The sequence below is a fragment of the Ammospiza nelsoni genome, chromosome 9 (genome assembly GCF_027579445.1).
Source record: "Ammospiza nelsoni isolate bAmmNel1 chromosome 9, bAmmNel1.pri, whole genome shotgun sequence".
NCBI lineage: Eukaryota > Metazoa > Chordata > Aves > Passeriformes > Passerellidae > Ammospiza > Ammospiza nelsoni.
Window position 1 is genome coordinate 15,882,742 of NC_080641.1, and position 14,712 is coordinate 15,897,453.

Consider the following 14,712-nt stretch of genomic DNA (forward strand, 5'->3'; position numbering starts at 1 on the left):
TTAAGCTATAATAAGGTAATGAATATAATATAAAAACTGCCTGGTCTGTCTCATGAGTTAGGTCATACTTCTTCTTGTTTGTTTTGGCTTCTGTTTTTCTGGCTACAGTTAGGATGGAATCTTCTTCAAACTCTTCAGGACAGGATCACTTAACTCTTGCTATGTCACTGTATCATCCTGAACATTTAATTGGGGGAAGTAATAAACAATAGAATTACTTTATGTAAAAAATATGTAAATAGGCACAACCAAATCACCTTACCCCCTCCCAAAAAACCCTCCAAACCCAAAGAACCAACCAACTCCCCTCCAAACCCCCCAACCTGTTACTTAGCACGCCATGGGTAATTTGCATCACTAAAAATAAATCTTTTCGAATGGCAGAGTTTGGCCTGTATAGTTTTGTATGTAGGACTTGGTTCTGCAAGGTCTAGAGTTCTGATCTGGAGAAGCATTTAAACCTGCTCCTGACTGAGGACTGGCTAGAAGGTAATCATCTGACTAATACAATTAGTACAAGCCAAAATTACTGCTACCGCGTGGGACTGATTCTATTGCCATGTTCATACACATCTGTCAGCTCAATTTACTGCCAATTGTCTTAGAGGTTTTTTGTGATTATCATGCTAAAGAATTTAGCTAGAATTTCATTGTGTTTAACTAGCAGAAACCAGAAAGTGTGTTAGGCTTTTCCCTAGAAGCCTCAGTAATAGATTTGAATCGTAATGGAAATTGTCACCTCCATTAGCATCATTCAGGAATTTTTTTTTGTCTCTTGTCACAGACTGCTTAATACAGATTTTTCTGAGTCTTTTAATGACATCTACATTTTAAAATGCATATTAAGAAAGAGCCTGCAAAATGCAATTTATATTGAAATCTTTAATTATTCAAAAGGGCTTTTAGGGTAATTTACAGCTGACCCACTAGACTAATATTACAATGGTTTTCTAAGTTGACCATTCAGAAATTCAAATGATTGTAATAGATAAGTACGTGTAGTTTAGGTAAAACTAATTCATTCTTTACAGCACATCAAATAAATAATACAGGTTACTAAGCAGTGCTTGAGCTGTAGCTGAAGTGTGATCAAAGATGTCTTGATAGACATTAATATGTTTTGTTCAGTGGCTGCTCTTACTGAGTGTGGTACCACTTGCTATTCAGGTAGGACTAGTATTGAAAATAAGTATCACTTAGATGGTAGACTGCTTCAGAACTCCACTTAAAATTAGGTCTGTACTCGAGTGGGATTTGTGTTTCAGGAGTAAGTAGAATATGTGGATACAAAGGGTAACCTGTATTCAAGCAGATGATGTGAAATGGGGTAAGGCAGCTTTGCTGAACACAGGTTCAAATCTTTGAGATTGTCACTTGTTTGCACAGAATTATTTTTTAAAATATCACCGGTATAAAGGATTTGTAGCTTAAATACTGCCTATGTGATTTTCCCTCTGCTGCCTCTGCACTTCTCTGTATTTTTGGTTAGTGTGGTATCTACTGTGTGTAATAAAAAATGTATAGTGATCTACAGAGAATGGTGCACTCACTTATTGTGCTTAGGATAGTACCAGTCAAAGCATGTTTTTATTTCTTTTCATAAACCCTTGTTCTTTTTTTACATTCAGCTTCACTCTGTTGAATTTTCTGAGCTCTATTTTTTGTGGTGACATTATGGTAGAATTACACATTTAGTGTTACAGAAACAAAAGGATCTGAAACCCTGAAGAAATCCTCATGCGTGCTTATGAGGGTTTTTCCCTTTAATTTTTTTTATTTTGCAGGTATGCCATCAAAAATAAAAAAGAAATATCATTTGCATGATTTTAATGCTTATAAAGTACTCATGCTTAATCTCATTGCCAAATGTTGAGAGTATATTATATTTACAGTCAGTATATTACATTTAATAGAGGTTAAGAATTTATGGGCTTTTAAAAAATCAGTTAAATTAAAACATTTGTTTGCCTAAATACACATTTTGATGCCTTCATTTTATGAATCTGTGTTCAGAATTTTAGGTATGTGCTCTCTTCTACTCTGAAATGTGTCTTCACTGCCAAATATTACTACTAGGAATGAAAAGACGTTTTAAGGTGCTCTTCAGGAGAGCTTGGTTGGTGTTGAACTGTGTGTGAGCTGCTGGTGCGTGGATTTGTGATGGTCAGGTCGCTTTTGGTACTTAGAACCTGGAGTAAATTGGTGGCGCTGCCACTCTGGGAGGGCAGCCCTTGTGGTGCAGCAAAGGCTCAGTTTAGGCCATGCCGGATGCATTTCTGCCCCTGCTCTCCCCATTGTTGTGTGGATGCATCTGCAGCATGTCAGTGCATCACAGCCAGGGAGTCATCTTCAGTTCTGCTGGTGCTCCCCTGCCCAGTCGGTTTCCACTGATGTGCATCCCTTATGGAAGGGTTTAACTCTTGGATCACGAGCTCCGAATCCCACTGGAGTTTGGTCTCTCAGGTGCTGCAACCACTGCTGCACAGAGGTGTAGTCATTGTGGAAATCTGCAAGGTTGCAGGTGGCAGCTTTCTGTAGAATGCCAGCTGAGGAGGAAATAACCTGAAAGGAGATAATTAACATTAATGAAGATATCAAACACTGGCAGACATCGACAGAGCTGGGAATCACATCACAGTCTCTGAGCTCCCTTCTTGCCTCTTATCTCTCAGAGCTTTCAGATCTATCAGTTATGATTATTACTTAATTATATTAAAACTCCAACAAAACAACAACAAAACCCACAGAAATATTGAGTAAGACTTCATTAGAACAGCATTTTATGTTAAAGACTCTTGTCTCTAAAATTTATTGTCCTAAATCCCTGGGTGTGCATTATTATTTACTGTTAATCCCAATTATGTCTCAAAAGTTGAATTTTTTTTTTTTAGGGAAGAAATCTAACAACAGGAGAGCTTGGATTCTTCCCAAGTGATGCAGTAAAACCTTGCCCATGTGTAAGTACAACTATTTAGTTCTGTTTGCCACCTTACAGGAAAACTGCCCTGTTCATTAGTTCATTAAGATTAATTTTATCTTACAAAAATAATATTGTTTCTAGTTCCTTGCTGCTTTCATGATGCATTCAGTATTGCTTATAGTAGAGAATTCTAATACTTTTGGTTATTGGGTGTAAGTAGGACATGTCAAGAAAATAAGCAGGTTTCACTTTTGGGAATATTAATAAATTGAACTGTCTGAAGAGTTTCCAGAGTGTAGATCAAATACATTTTATGTCAAAGTGCACTTGGTTTATTCCCCAGCAGGAATGTGAGAGTGCTGTGGCTCTAATCTATTCCCCAGTCACTTTGGGTTAGAGAGAGGGATTACAGCCTAGGTAGTAAGTTTAAAAATTGTAAAACTAATATAAAACTTTGAATTCTGACTGCTTGATAAATGTTATTTTTCCTTTATGCTCTTACCTGTCTTTACTTCACACAAGAACCTTCTCAATCTAGAAAAATTTGTGAAAGTAATAAGAAAAATAATTTTATAATATGTACTTAAGAGTTTTACGTACAGTTGTGATGATATATTAATATACAATACACTTACTCCTTCTCTGCCGTCTGTGACACTGTGCATCAGATTACTGCCTTTCTTTGTTGAGGTTAATTGATAAAAACCCATAAACCCTGTAATGAATCCTAGTCCTTACTTTGCTTTAAGGTAGTTTCACTTACTTGAACCTGATTCTCAACAGTTTGACTTATTAATAAAATTGCTTTTGTTACAGCAATCAAGATATGCCACTTCAATGGCTTTTATAAGTAGGTGAGGTCAGCTCTTAGTAGCTGCATTTTGATATGTCTTTGGGGCTTATTGTGCCTTAGTTTCCAGACCAAGTATACATGAGATCCTAAAGAGTATAAATGTGTTAAAATACCATAAGACATCTTTAATACCCTGTAATTCCAGGATTTTGTTTGAAGAGGAATGCACAGACTATTTATAGGTACAAGTGTTTTTAGTTTGGGTGAGAGGACAAAATCTGAAATAAAGATGAAATTGTTGTGTGAATTTAGCTTTTATCCCTCCACCCTTTGCTTATTGTTAAATTTGTGAATTTCCCACCCCTTGCTTATTGTTCAAGGGTGGATTTCCCATTCCATGGTGCCACTGTCAGTGACCCCAGCAGTCATTGACCCCAACTGTAGCAGCACTTTTAGGAATCACCAATATACTTTAAAAGCACTGGCAGTGTAATATCCTGAAGTTAGAAAAAATGCTGCTGGGGTGTTATGTAGGTATCTTTCTAATGGTAAAGCTTTCTGCTAAATTTAAAATATACTATTTAGAGGAGTATTGAAAATAATGCAGTTTTACAGAATAAATAAATACTATTCATGAAATGTTACCAACTGGTGTCGTGATCAGAACAAAAAGATAAATTGATGCTTCACCACTGTTAACTTGGAAGGATGAAATATAAACATCTTATTATGATAAACGATGCAGTTAAAGATACTGAAACATCAATCAGGTTTTAAACATGCTATAACTTTTACTGTTATTATTAAGTCTAACAGTCTTTACAACCATCTGATATAAAAATGCCCAGAAACAGCATAAAATCCATATATCAGAAGACTTTAGGAATGAATATTGAATGAAAAACTGCTGAGCTCCAGAATATCTATATTCCAGACTTTTCACAGATGTCCCTATAAACAATTTTTTCCCTTTAAAATAAGTAGTATATGTCAGCAGACATTTTATGCCCTATATGAGTAATACCTGTTTCTTCCTAGCTTTCCTCCATTTTTCTAGTTTCTGTAGAGGCATTGAATACATAGCACAGTAGGAGCCAAGAGCTTCTGGAAAAACATTTGATTTTATCCTCTTTATACCAATGAACAGCACTTGTTATAGGAATATATTTGTCCATTCAAAATTTACAAAAGCAACTACTCATCTGTCATTTAACTTCTCTGGAGGATGGACTTAAACAGTCTTTGAATTTTTATATCCTTTCCAGTTTATTAGCACTGCTAGAAATATTGAAACAAATTTGAAATACTTAAGGATATCTTGCAACATGAAAAAAACGTGTAAAAACTTTGTAATTTTTGAAATGGTGGCCTTGAAGTGTGTCATCAGGTTGATCCACTGAAACATGTCTCTTAGGAATTGTTTGTCAGCAATTACATAGTCCATTAATTTTCTGCCAGGTCTCCCCATTAGAGGCAGAGCTGCCTGAGTAGCACCATCAGTACCTGCGGGGATGGGCAAGGCCAGTGCTGCTGCCACGGTGACCCCGGGCTCTCCTGGGTGCCCCCCTGCACTCCTGAGGGGTTCATGGGCTGCAGAGGCTGCTGTGAAAAGAGCCCTTTGTCTACTCTCTGGGAATAATGCACGTTTCCTTTTGCTCTCTCAAGAACTTGACTAAGTGACTGTTTATTACCTGTTAAGATTTACTGCTACACAAGCCAAACACGTGAGCCTGGTTTTTTCACAGAGAGCTTTAATGCCTTCCAGACTGAAGTTTATTTCAAGGTCAAGTCTAGAGACTTGATAGAGATCTTGGTTGATACCTGAGGTCAAGACTGTGGGAATTGTAATTGATTGCAATTCAATCAATTTAAGTTTAGAGGCCTTTGTAATAATATTTTCCTGACTTGATTTGTTTTTGGAAGTCTCTTTTGGTGACATTCCATATATCATGAATAAAAAATCTTTGAGAAGAATGTTGCTGTAATTTCTACCCTATTAGAGTCCAGAAAATAAAACATCCATTGGTTTTACTTGAAGGGAAAAAACAAAACATGTTTGCTTACCTAAGAATATGTGGCCTTAAGTTATAAGTGTGTGAGATTTCTGTTAACCTTTCACTAAAGTCCATTTTTCAGCACTGTGCATTTTCACACTGTTTTAGAAGAGTAGGGGAATACTGACTTCTCACACACTAATGGGAGATGATACTGTGCCTCTTGTGCATGAGTAATCATTATCTATACATAAGTTTGTGTACATGTAACATACATTTTGCAAGCTGATTGCAGTTTAATTTTTAAATTTAATTTCAGAATCAAATGATATATTTAGCAAGATACAGTACAACAGCTGCCCAAGTCAAATACAAAGGAGTGAATGATGTCGTGTGATAGAAGTTGTGGAATATCCTCAGGTCTCTCTGAAGATTATAGAGCATACTTCCCAGTGGCCAGTCCAAGGCCACACAGTCCTGAATACATGACATGAGTTTTATGCGTTACTGTAAATTGATTGCGTGTTTTAGTGCACTTTTCTACAATACAGAGCACTGAGCTATTTTGTGTATGAAATTTGAATACAGGCACTGTCAGAAAAGCTTTGTTTGAAACGTTCTGTGAAGTAAACCTACCCAAGACAAACAGAAGAAAAGAACTTGAAAAATTCTGTACTACTTTCAGAATGATACAGAATATCTGTCCTTTATTATAACTTCCTTTAAAGAAAATAGACTTGTGGACAAATCAGATCACCTGGATATTGATAGTTAAATCAATCTATTATCTGGTTCAGGAAAAAATCTTGATCCTCATTTTCTGTATCTTTTGATATCCTAGGTTCCTAAGCCAGTAGACTACTCTTCACAGCTGTGGTAAGTCTCTGTCTTTTCTTACAAGAATCTCTGAAAGAAGCAGTCACAGAAAGCAGCTGTGTTTACTACAATTTAAATTATATTGGTTTAACCTTTCTAGGCTTCAGAAGACAACATTATGTAATAGTTTGGGAAAGCAATACCATGCATTGCCTAAAAGCATTTCTGGTATAATGATTTTGATGTTTTGTTTACATGTCTGTGGCTGCACAGCCTTAGTCCCAGAGGTCTGAAATAGAACAATAGGAGATGGTTATAATATGAAGCATGGAAGTATATCTTACATGTTGAGTGAATAACGGAAGGAATAATATTAAATGCATCTTGTATCATGAATAATTCTGCATTTCCTTAAAAACCCCCGCCAACATTGAAACTGTAGAGATACAGGTGGCACCTGGGGATATGGTTTAGGGGTGTCTATGGTGGTGCAGGGTTGGACTAGATGAATCTTGAAGGTCTCCTGCAACCTTGATGATGCTTTGAAAAAATGTTGTATCAAAACTGCAACCACTGCTGCTCTGGGGTTTATGAAGTGTGTGAACTCTTTCCCACAACTCAGAAAAGACATGGTGGTTCTGAGAGAGCAGAGTAAGCATCACTTGTGTTCTTTCACTGATTTTATGCCTTGCCATTTAGACATGAGTTCTGACTTCCTCTTAACTTGCTAAAAGTGAAATTAGGATCACACCCAAACAAATAGTCATTTTTTCATAACAAGCCAAGTAAAGTGTTTATTATTTGAAATTGATATTTTGAATTCATGTCTAACATATGGTCTATTTATAATTTTGTTACAGGAAAGCATGTTACTGGCATTAGTATTTATCTTCTATGGATTTTTAATAAAGAGCTATTATTTTACTTAAAGCTCCTTTCTAATTGGTTGTGATGTATTGGTGTGAAATTTTACATAGTGGTGGGCTGTGGTAGTGACAGCCTTTGTAAAATTATAAGATAAGCATAATTTCCCTAGAAGCCAGGTCACTTTCCCCAGTTAACAGTTTAACCTGTGGTTTTGCAAATGAGTGTCTGCTGACAGCCTCTCATGATATCCTACACAAACCACAAGGCAGAGCAAGGACACAAATCTGCTCATGCAGCCAGGCTGCAGAGCCAGTGATTTATTTGTCTTAGCTTTCAACACTTAGCATCAGCTTTTTCAAATTTAGATGGGTTTGGCTTATTTATTTTTTTTCCTCGGGATATTGGGTATACCCATTGCACTTGAGCCTTTAGAGGTTATGCATAATTATGAAATGAAATAAAATCCTGTCTTGTGTAAGTACCAAATTTTCAATTAGGTCTTTTGTTGACCTAATCTACGTCTGGTGGCTGCTTCTCCATTTTGTTGCAATAAATCTCTCTAGAACTCAGGGAGGTTCAAAGGTTCTGGACCACTGTTGTATTGCTTCTCTTGCAGCATATATTGCAGATAGACCAGCTGGTTTTATGAACTTTTCAAGCCAGTAGTCACTCGGCTAATGCTTGGGCTCGAGCACTTTCCTTAGCAGGTGTTCTATTCAAAATCAATAAAAGTACTTTTACTAATTAGGAATTCCACAGCCCCCAACATGAATTTTTTCATGTTTTATTCCTCATTCAGAAATCTGGAAGTGGTATTCAATTGCAACGGATATATTCTTGGTCCTCATGATATGTAGAATATTTTCACTCTCTATTGCATATTTAATACACCTTTGGAGCTTTGAAAAAAATCATAGGCAATTTTTATTTTCCTTGTTACAGGTTTGCAGGAGCAATGGAACGATTGCAGGCAGAAAGTGAACTGATCAACAGAGTAAACAGCACTTACCTGGTGCGGCACAGGACCAAAGAATCAGGAGAATATGCAATTAGCATTAAGTAAGTGGAATTCGATTAAGAATGCCCCAAGAAACTTTTCCTGTTCTCATTTTTGTCTAGATAGTATTTGAAATAAATATAGAAAACAAGCCACTCTTTCCATTATATAATTATGTGCAGCCTTGAAGAGAGTCAATATAGGAAAACTGAAGTTGCTGTCAAAAAATACCCAGGATTTATGGGAGCAAAGAAGCAATGGTTTTGTAATGCTGATGTAGCAAATTGGGGCTACGAAAATAAAGCTCGAGTATGTTGGAGAAGAGTAAAAGCATTGTTTGCAGTACAGTGAGATCTGTTCAATTGACTTTGGTGAGAACTCAAAGCCCTTTGCATCTCAGACTGTTCAGTAAAATGTGGGTTTGTACATTTTGTGGGTGCAAATAATTTTTTGCCTTCATGTAGTTGATCAATATGAATATAAAAGCAGGAAGTACATGGGAATTCCCGATTAGAATAAGCAGTTAGCTGAGACTTTTTTTTTTCTGATGACAGATTACTTCTTTAGCTGTACTTTAATAAATATGTTTGGTTGATTAGATGTCAACTTTGTTTTGGCACAGATATACATTTTGTCTTAAGAATTTATGTGTGTGGTGTTCTAAGGGCATGCCCTCAGGTAATTATTGATTGTGTCTGATTAAAAACACATTTATATTCATAAGTTATTCATTGCCCACAGGTACAATAATGAAGTGAAACACATCAAGATTTTAACAAGAGATGGCTTTTTCCACATTGCAGAAAATAGAAAATTTAAAAATTTAATGGTAAGCATTGATTAGCTTTTTAACATTGTGAGATTTTCTCTGTAGCTGTTTCTGTTAGAGAGAACTACTTTGGTTTATGAAATTCCATAAAGCTATGTGAGTGAAAGATTTCAATTGTGTCTACTCCTGCTAATAGGATAATTTTTTATGTTTATGGTTTTAGCTCTAAGTGATAATTTTATGTGCTTAAGACTACATATTTATTTTTAGGACTGGACTGTGTCCCTTGTAGTGAAGGGGAAAAGAGGAGGAATTTAAATCCCATCCATCAGCCCATTCTGGAGTTAGGCTGAATCTGGAAAGAAGAATTTGATATCTTTGGAAATCTTGGTTTGTAGGAATCAATTGGATTAAAATTTATGCAGCAGCCTTCCTGAATGCATAATCAAGTATGTGAAAATGCTAAATTAAAATAAAAGACAATACAAAACAAGAGCAGGAAGAAGCCTTAAAACCAGGAAGCCTTGGAAATTATTTTAGTTTAACCACTGATACTCTTGTAAAACTAATACTCTGTAAAACAAGAGCATCCTAGAAGTGGGGAGAGATTAAATGATAACCTCTAAGTGCTCATTAGAACAGCAAGAACATGAATTTCTTGATGAAGAATGCACCAAGCTGTTTTTGCACTCTTATCTTCATTTCACACTTACAAGCCAGTGAGTTGTGCAGTTTTAGGGCTGGGGACCGTAACATCTTTTCATTGTTTAGCAGTAGCATTGTTTAGCTATTGTTTAGCAGTTGAAATGAAGATGTTGCTCACGTAGACAAGGAAGGTGGCTGCTTAATCTGTGAACCCTGCAAATGATTCATTGGAAACGGATCATGGCAAAACAGGGCAGCTGGCGACCTGCCACACTGCCAGGTTTCTTCTTATGGCAGTGGTGCAGTTTAATGCACTGGTGCAGCCTCCAAAGTAGAGCAGAAGTATTAATAAAGGACCAAGTTGAATGGAAAATTAGCAAATAGAATATGCATTGCATCGCAGAATTAGGAGGACAGAAGAAATTTCTGGTGTAACGACCTCACTGCTACCAACTTAGCCTTGCTGGCATTCAAGTAGGAAAGAATTATTTTATAATACAGAGTTAGGGTATTGTGAATTCTACCCTTGAGAGTTAAATAGACAAGTGGTGTGGTGTTTGTACATGCTATGGAGCAACTGCTTTGTTCTGGATAGATGCAAGAGAAAAAGTAAGAGTGTCTTAAAGAAAAGAGGAGCAAAAGTAGATCGAGTAGAAGCGGGAGCAGAAGAGAGACAAAGGCAGCATCCATGGAAATGTTAAGTAGTGATCTGCAGTGACACAGCGTTTTGTACTGCTCTGGAGGGGAAAAAAAGTAGAAGAATTCTTGTGTCTACTTTTCCTGGTACATTTGAAAAACTTCCACCAGAGTAATTAAAATGTGCTGAGTGTGTAGAGCAGGGTGCAGTGGAAGGTCAGTTTGGCCGCTGCTGTGAATCAGGGTGATGTGACAGGCTCCTGAGGACCCCATCCATGCTGGCACGGACTGCTTAACTCACTCATCTGTTTGTGAGCTTGCTACTGTGATCTGTGCAATTCATGTTTTAGAGGCCAGTTGTCAGTCAACCATTTTCATGGAAGAATGGAATTAAAACCTAAGTTTTAAAGGTAACTCTGTGACATGAAATGATTTTTTCTTTTTCCTCAGTTTAAAACCAATTTACTTATTTTGCCTTCAAACAACATGTGTCCATTTGGAATTCTAATTACTTATGCCAAACAGAACAATCCTTACAGACTTACACTGTGCAAAAAGATAACAAAAGTTTCGTACTAATTATATTCCATTTATCCAGATATCCTACTTTGAATGCTACTTACTTACAAATCACACACAGTATTGTCATGGTAATTTAAATGTCTGGATATTTAGTGATGATATGGGAGTAAATTTCATTGCTGTCATTCCAGTTTGTGTGATGTGCTGATACCAAACAGCAAAGCCCAAAGAGTTCTTGGTATCACTGACGTAGGCTATTATAGGCTAAGCATTTTGGTAGCTTTTTGTGGTGCTGGATGTTTTTTGTTTTTTGTTTGTTTCCTGATTTTTTGGTTGAGTTTTTTTTTTTCGTAGAATAAAATGATTAGACACGGTATAATCTCCTAATTTTAAGCTTGGCTTGGTCAACTCTGATTTTGCAAGTCTAAATGTAAATAAGTGGAATGAATTGAGGGGTTTATAGTAAATAGATTGCTTTGTGCTTGCATTTCTGAAGACTGAAATCCCACATTGGAATGAATCAATTGAAGTACATTTCCTTTGAATTGTCCAGTCACTTTTAATCTTATTCTAGCTCCATGTACAAACGATGTGATATTGAGATTTCAGGGCTAGTTCAAATGCAGCAGACAATGGCAGGGGTTGAAGATTGCAAACAAAGAGCATGAGCTGTCAGAATCTTGATGGGTGTTGCCTTCTTTAGAGTAGGAATTTTAGTCACTTGTCTTCTTGGTTACATAAACTATTTCAGCTATTCTTTCATATTTACATATATGAATTTTTGCATATATATGTAAAATACTCCAGTGTGTACCTACAAATGCTTTATATAGATGCACACACACAGAGACAATGAAATGTTTGGATTGGGTACCAGGAGAATGTGAAACACTGGATTTTTCAGTCAGTGTGCACTGTCTGACACCCCCCAAGCCTGCCCTGCCTTGAAGTTTTACATCATCTGAGTATCTGCACATTAAGTTGCTGTTAATTTATAAGCCTTGTGCTTTATTTCAGATGTTACAAATGCCTGTGTAGATAAACATCATTTATTATAGCAAAAGAGATTTGAGAAAACAGGGACATTTACCCTTCCATCCTTAGCAAGCAGCTGACCTTGCCTTCTGCCTGCCTCCAGAAAAGCAAAGCCATCTTCAGCCTGACTTAAAGGAGCAGCAAACGTTGACTCTGACAAAAAGATTTTACTTAGCTGATTTTTGGGGTGCCTTTTTTGGTTTGTTTGTTTTGTTAAATGGCAATATGAAAGCTGGTACTTTATATTTAAAAAAATAACCATTTTCTATGGGATGTATTGTAAAATAAGGTTACTGGTATAATGAAGCTGTCATTGGCGGTACACCAGAATGCTGAATGGTGTGTGATTTCAATTTCCAATGCAAGTGTTTTTCCTTTCTGAAAGGAACTTGTAGAATACTACAAGCACCACTCTCTCAAAGAAGGTTTTCGAAGTTTGGATACTACTCTTCAGTTTCCATACAAAGAATCGGAAAACTCAGTGGGACAGAGGAGTAACAGAACAGGTGGCAATGGTGAGGATTATAAATTTTTGTGGATTACTTTCTGTCATATATATGTGTGTATGTATATATATATATTAAAAGGACAAGGTCCTTGAAGCATTTTCATTTTCCATTTTTGACATATAACCAATTACTATGGCAGTGCTTTTAGCTAGGATTTTTGGAAGCTAAGCAGATTTGGATCTGCCAGGAAATTTAGAAACATGTCTAGCAAGCTTGTCTTGCTGCCAAACTTAAAATCTCCCCGATATTCAAAAATTCTATTAGACATGCTGGTGAGAGATTAAACTGCATGTTGCCTAGTTTCTTAAGAAATTTGCCTATGTGCAGCTACAAGTGTTAATATCTGTGACAATTTCTAATCCTTAAAAAGAGATTTAAATAAATCAGTCTTGTAGCATAGCCCTATGAAGTAGCACCTCAGTAATACCAAATAATTGTGTAAAAAATTAGATTTACTATATCATAATTTTTTTTATGCATGTTTTTAAACATGGAATGATCATTAGGGTTCCCTTACTAAGCTTCAAAAGTTCATGGACTACTGTCCAATGTAAATAGCAGTTAAAAAGTTGTGAGGTTTAGAGATAAACTGAGAAGCCTTGCAATGCATATGCTGTCTTTTATTTAAGCTATTAAAATTTAAGTGGAAGTTAGCATGATTTTTAGGACATGGACAGGTTCAGTGTTAATGATAAAACCTACTACATGGCTGGCCTCTGGAAAATATGTAATGTTTCTGTCAAAGAGCAAATATTAGATTTGCTGTTCTGCAGTCATTGGCTGCATCTTTGTACTGTAAGAAATAATAAGAGAAAAATAAAAATGAATGGGGATTTTAACAATATGAAGACTGCTGTAAAAGCCCAAAAAAGCCCAGTCTAGTCTGTGTGATGATGGTGGTGGCTTTGTTACTTTCATTTGCTGTTTCTGTGAGCTTTTGTTTACTTGCCTCTGTTCCGTAACATTTCTGTAACTTTGGAGGCTTTCTTCCTCTCTTAGTTAAAGTGAAGATAATTTAGGACAAATGAATGTGAGAAACCAGCATGACCCTGGCATTTCATTTACTGTCTCTACCTCCCAGTTAATCTTCTTTCCATTTCTGTTCTCCTTTACTGCTTCCCAGGACTTCTGTCTATTGTCTCCTCTCTGTGGTGTTCATGTCCATTCCTGGTGAATTTCTCTGCCCTGTCCCTTTAGCTCATGGTCTCCTTGTACTTCTCTCTTGATTTACTTTGCATTTTTTTTTAGTTGTTATTGACTGTGAGCTGAATCAGACTGTTTTCTGTGTTTTCCTTAGGCCAGTTAGAATGTATCTCAGTTTGAATGTATCTATACTGCCCACCAACTTCTTACTCTGCAAGAGCTCAATCCTTTCCTGCTTTACAGGACACAAGTTTTATGGTAGATCCTCATTAACTTCGGTCATCATACAAAAGAAAACATCTTTTACAAGATCTTTCGGGCAGTATGTGGGAGAGCAAGAGAAATGACTGAGGGATGCTCTCGTTGTAGTCCAGGGGATGAGGAAGGGCATCTCTGCTGCAGTAACTATCAGCCCTTTGCTGCTGCAGACTGTGCTGGTGGAAACTGCAGGTTTTGTCTTAGACCCAACTGACCTGAAAAACCTTTCAATTCCCAAACTCATGTAAAATCTAATAGATTTGCATAATTCTGCTGCTTTATCTAGACTGACTCTGAATGACATGTCCTTTAATGTATTGGACAGTAAAGTGTGTCCCCATGAGTGTGGTGATTTATTTGTTGTTTTGTTTTGTTTGTTTAACCAAAATGATCATGATGATCAGTCCATCTCTGGGTCACTCTGCTTGGTTTTTAAGCTGTCTTGTTCATTTTACCAAGCTGTTGTAAGAAAAGCCTTATATTTATGCTGTGTGAACCCTGCTGGGCTGAATTTAGAAAGAATTTGGGAAACTTGAGGCTGCAGTTTGGTTTAGTAGAGGAAGCAAATAAGTCACATGGGGCAGCAGTTGGACATGGAGGTTACTGACAGCCCTCAGTGAGGAACATCACACAGCTGATTTTTTGGATCTCTTCCCACATAATCCAAGAAAAAATGTTGGAAGGAAGCTAGACAAGGTAGATGGAGAGGGGGCACTTCTCTGTATTTTTTCAATTTTGCAGCTACTCAGCATGGGGCTGAAGGTAGTGAATACAATGGGCCTTGACAGTTTGAAGCCAATTTAGAGAA

At 36.7% G+C, this 14,712-nt stretch overlaps 1 protein-coding gene across 1 annotated transcript in view; it reads left to right on the plus strand.

Moving 5' to 3' along the window:
* Window positions 1-14,712, plus strand: part of VAV3 (vav guanine nucleotide exchange factor 3) — a 147,483-nt gene that overhangs the window by 120,684 nt on the left and 12,087 nt on the right. The window contains exons 21-25 of the mRNA XM_059478257.1: window positions 2,892-2,957; window positions 6,549-6,583; window positions 8,333-8,449; window positions 9,129-9,216; window positions 12,380-12,509. Coding sequence (XP_059334240.1) covers window positions 2,892-2,957; window positions 6,549-6,583; window positions 8,333-8,449; window positions 9,129-9,216; window positions 12,380-12,509 — 436 coding nt within the window. The remainder of the gene's footprint in view (window positions 1-2,891; window positions 2,958-6,548; window positions 6,584-8,332; window positions 8,450-9,128; window positions 9,217-12,379; window positions 12,510-14,712) is intronic.